At 49.0% G+C, this 4086-nt stretch overlaps 1 protein-coding gene and 1 pseudogene across 1 annotated transcript in view; one reads left to right on the top strand and one right to left on the bottom strand.

The window, feature by feature from the left end:
* The window catches only part of LOC103744636 (pregnancy-specific glycoprotein 22-like), a 34737-nt gene extending 34494 nt beyond the window's left edge, over positions 1-243 (bottom strand). The window contains 1 exon segment of the mRNA XM_029570079.1: positions 180-243. Within this exon segment, the coding sequence (XP_029425939.1) occupies positions 180-243 (64 nt within the window).
* Positions 244-2765: 2522 nt separating this feature from the next.
* On the top strand, positions 2766-3185 carry LOC103744637 (annotated as a pseudogene).
* The last annotated feature ends 901 nt before the right edge of the window (positions 3186-4086 follow it).

The raw sequence follows: 4086 nt of genomic DNA on the forward strand, positions 1-4086 counted from the left end.
CCCCACCCCAACATACCAGTTCCCACTCACTGAGACCACCCTATTGCTGAGCCTCTGTCCCTCCCCGTGGCCTCTCTTTCTAGGCCAAACAGAAACCTTGTGTCTCTTTTCAGGGTCCTGTCTTCCCCAGAAGACCCAGCTGCCTTCCTTCCTCCCACTCCAGGGAACGGTCCTCTCACCTATGACCAGGAGCCTTTGCCATGGGATGCACCCAGTGCGCAGAGGGGCTGAGGGGGCCTCCATGGCCTCTGCTGCCTGCTCTGTCCTCCCTCTGTGGGAAGAGCTTTGGCACCTGCACTGCCCTCAAGCCCTGCTGCTCTGGTGCCAGCTCTGCCGTCCTTCCTCCCTCTAAGCTAAGCCTCCTCCCAGGCAGGAACACCTCCCCGAATCACAGGGGCGGGGGAAAGAGTATGTCAGGGACACCTCTGTGTCCTTCTAGTCTCTGTCCTCTTCTTTCTCTCTTTATCTTTCACTGTTTCACTACCACTGTCCACATGGTGAGCAGCCAGGCTGATGGAGAACCTCAGATTCCTGAGAGGATGACAGCTTGCCCCACCACTGACCTCTGTGGCATCCTTACCTTGGGGCTGTCAGCACCACACACAAAGGCCCCTGGGTTCCCAATTTTAATTGGCTTTCTGCTTCGTGATACAGCAGAAATCTGGGTGCACAGATCTTCCTCGTGTTCAGAATGACTCTGGGAAAGTAGGACTTCACAAGGTGGTGACAGAGATGGTTGTGAGGCTGGAAAGGGCCACCTGAGTAGCGACCGCTTAGGGGCCCTATTCAGATGTGGGTCTATTTTTAGACTCTATTCTATTCCACTGATCTTTCTGACGATTGTTCTACCAGCTGCGTGGTCTCTTGAGTACAAAGCTTGAAATGAAAAATGTTGGCTGTGGCTCAGAGTCATGTGAGTAATCTGGATTCTTTTCCTTCCTGGGGGTTTTAGACTCATCTTGCCATTTTATGATTTTTAAGCTCCTGGGACATTGAGAGGGACTGCATTAAATCAGTAGACCAACTTAGACTCCATGGCAGATGGAACCTGAAGAGTTCTGGCCACGAGCAAGGTTTATCCTCCCTTTACAGGCCTTCAGTTTTTCAGTGGTTTTCAGTAACCAGGCTTTACATGTATTTATCAGTATTATTCCTGTGTGTTTCCTATTTCTAAAAAGACAGGCCTCAGATGATCCATAAATCTGAAATCTGTAAAAGATGAACGATGTATATGATTTGAAGAGGAACAGGATGTTATGAAATTTGAAACACTTCCAAACTCTGAAACATCTTGAGTGCTCCCTTTTCATGCGTCAGATTTTGAATCACTCCAGATTTTTAATTTTCCAATTAAGGATGTTTGCTTCATAAAGTTGACGCAAATATTGTGGAATAAAAAAAAAACAAAAAAAACCTCTGTAATCTGAAACACCTACAGTTCCAAGAATTTTGAATAAGGGATAATCAACCTGTGTTATGTCAATGCAATGGATTAAGATACGATCTTATTTGTAATGATGTGGAATTGCTTTTAACCTTCTATTTATGATTAATTGTTTCTAGTATAAAAATACAATTGATTCTTTTATATATAATTAATATAGTGATATATAGATACTGATCTGTAATCTGCTGCCTCTCTAATATCATCAAGGCTAGTAGCTTTTATGAAGATGTCAGTATTTTCTGTATAGACAATCGTGTGTGTGTGTGTGTGTGTGTGTGTACATGTGCATGTTGGTGCATGTGCATATGTGGAGACCAGAGGTCAATACCATGTGTTTTCCACTGTCACCCCCCCCCATCTTTCAAGACAGGATCTGTCACCAAACCTAGGTAGGTAACCTAGTGAGCTCCAGGGAGCCTGCCGTCTCCACCACCAAGTGGTAGGGTTATAGATGTATGTGACCATGCCCAGCTTTTTAAGATGGGAGCTGAGGATTCAAACTTGGGTCCTTGTGCTTTCGTTGCAAGGACTTTATCAAATGAGCCAACTCCCTGGCCCTATTTTTCCTATCTTTCTTTTCATCTGGGTCCCTTTTGCTTTTTCCTTTTGTTTTTTTGTTTTTGTTTTTTTGTTTTTTCCCCTCTGATAAAAATGTTCTGGAAACCCTCAGGCTTGGCCACCTCTCCTGAGGCACAGGGACTGAGTGGTAGACACATCCAGGAGGAGGGTCTGTGGGCTGGCCTCTCTTGCCAGGGGCTGGGCCTGTGGTATCCTGTAATTCCTCCTCCCATGTCCACAGAACTTCTCACATTGCAGGAGGTAATACCACTGAGCAGGTGTCATCCAGTGTGTGTCACAGATCCTGGGAGAATCCACCCCTCCTTCTGCTTCACTTTGTGATGCACCAGACGGGCCTCAACCAGCCATTGTCACTAGTGTGACGGCCCAATCTCCTCTGGACCCTCTCACCCAAATTCTTCCCCTGAGGATTTCACCTGTTGAGTTGCTATTGGAGGTCTATGCAGACAGTCCTGAGCCTGAGGCCATTTCACATCCCAGGGGGCCCTTGGCAGTGTCCGGGGTGGAATCCTGCTGGCACTTACTAGGTAGAGGCCGCAGATGATACTAAACACCCAGTTACTGGGCCTGCCAGTCACAGCTTGGCACTGGGTCTGAACGCTCATTCACTTTAAGAGAAAACAACATGGGAAGTGGTGGGAGAGCTGCGTATCAGAAAGTGGCTGGAGCCTGAGGTCCTCCCCCAACCCCCGTCCCAGACCCCAGCAGCAGCCCAGAGAGCAGCCCTAGCAGCAGCGCCATGGCGGGGTGGAAGGCCTACATGGGCATGTCTGATGGGAACTGTCAGGACACGGCCATCATAAGCTACTAGGACTCACCCTCCCTCTGGGCTGCTGTCCCAGGGCAAACCTTCGTTAGCATTACACCATCTGAGCCCAGTGTCCTGGTTGGCAAAGACAAGACAGGTCAGGTTCCCCCTTCCCCCAGTGAGCTGACACTAGGAGGCCAGAAACATTCTGTGATCAGGACTCACTGCTGCAAGGAGGGAACTTTACTATGGGGCTTGGTGCCGAGAGCACGGAAGGAGCCCCCACTCTCAATGTCACTGTCACCATGACGGCCAAGACGCTAGTCCCGCTGATGGGCAAAGGGCCACGGTGGTTTGATCAACAAGTAATGCTGTGGAATGGCCTCCCACCTGCGGTGTTCCCAGTGCTGACCTCATCTGTCCCTTCGGCTTCTGCACCCCTCCCTCTGTGCACACATGCCATTTTTATTTGGGGGCCATTACCCTGATTCCCTTATTGCTGCCGCATGGGCTGGGGGCTCCCGACTGGATGGACAGGTGCCTCTTTCTACCCATACATCCTCTTGTGTTTGGAAAACATTTTTGGGTTTTGATTGTTGTTTGTTTGTTTGTTTGTTTGGGGTTTTTGTCTGAATAAAAAAGAGTCTACTAACAGAGAGAGAAATTTAAAAAAAAAGGAATCAGATTACAGATTTGGTCTAAACTACAAAGAGAGATTTTCTCAGCCTCTACCTTGCCCACAGCAGTGTTACATATTACAGAAGAGATGTAAGAAAAGCCAGGACAGGGGCAGGTGACATGGCTCAGTGGGTAAAGGTGCTTGCTGCTAAGCATGATGACCTGGGAAAGTGCCACTGTGACTGAGACGTGAAATCAAGAGGGCAGCCCCCCAGAAGGATGGAGGGAGGAGAGGCCAGGAGTCTACAGCGGGGAGGACTTCCGAGTGCAGCTGGCAGAGGCCATCTGAGAAGCCTGGGGAACAGTGAGCTCCGTGGGATGACTCATTGGTGGGGATAGTGGGACCCTTGCGTACCATGTTCTGTTGAAGTAGGAGCCTCTCGGGATGCCTAACGCTGGGGACTACTGCCCCCTAGTGGAGAGTCTCAGAACTGAAGCGCACAGAGTCAGGAGAGTGTTTTGTTGTTGGGTTTGGTTTGTTTTTTTTTGTTTTTGTTTCTGAGACAAGGTCTCCCTATAGCCCAGGCTGGCCTAAAACTCACTATGTAGACTAGGTTGCCCTTAATATCACAGAGGTCCATCTTCCTCTGCCTCCCAAGTGCTGGGATTAAAGGTGTGTACCACCATGCCCAGC

This window comes from Nannospalax galili, unplaced genomic scaffold (assembly GCF_000622305.1).
Source record: "Nannospalax galili isolate Female #2095 unplaced genomic scaffold, S.galili_v1.0 scaffold1623, whole genome shotgun sequence".
Lineage (NCBI taxonomy): Eukaryota > Metazoa > Chordata > Mammalia > Rodentia > Spalacidae > Nannospalax > Nannospalax galili.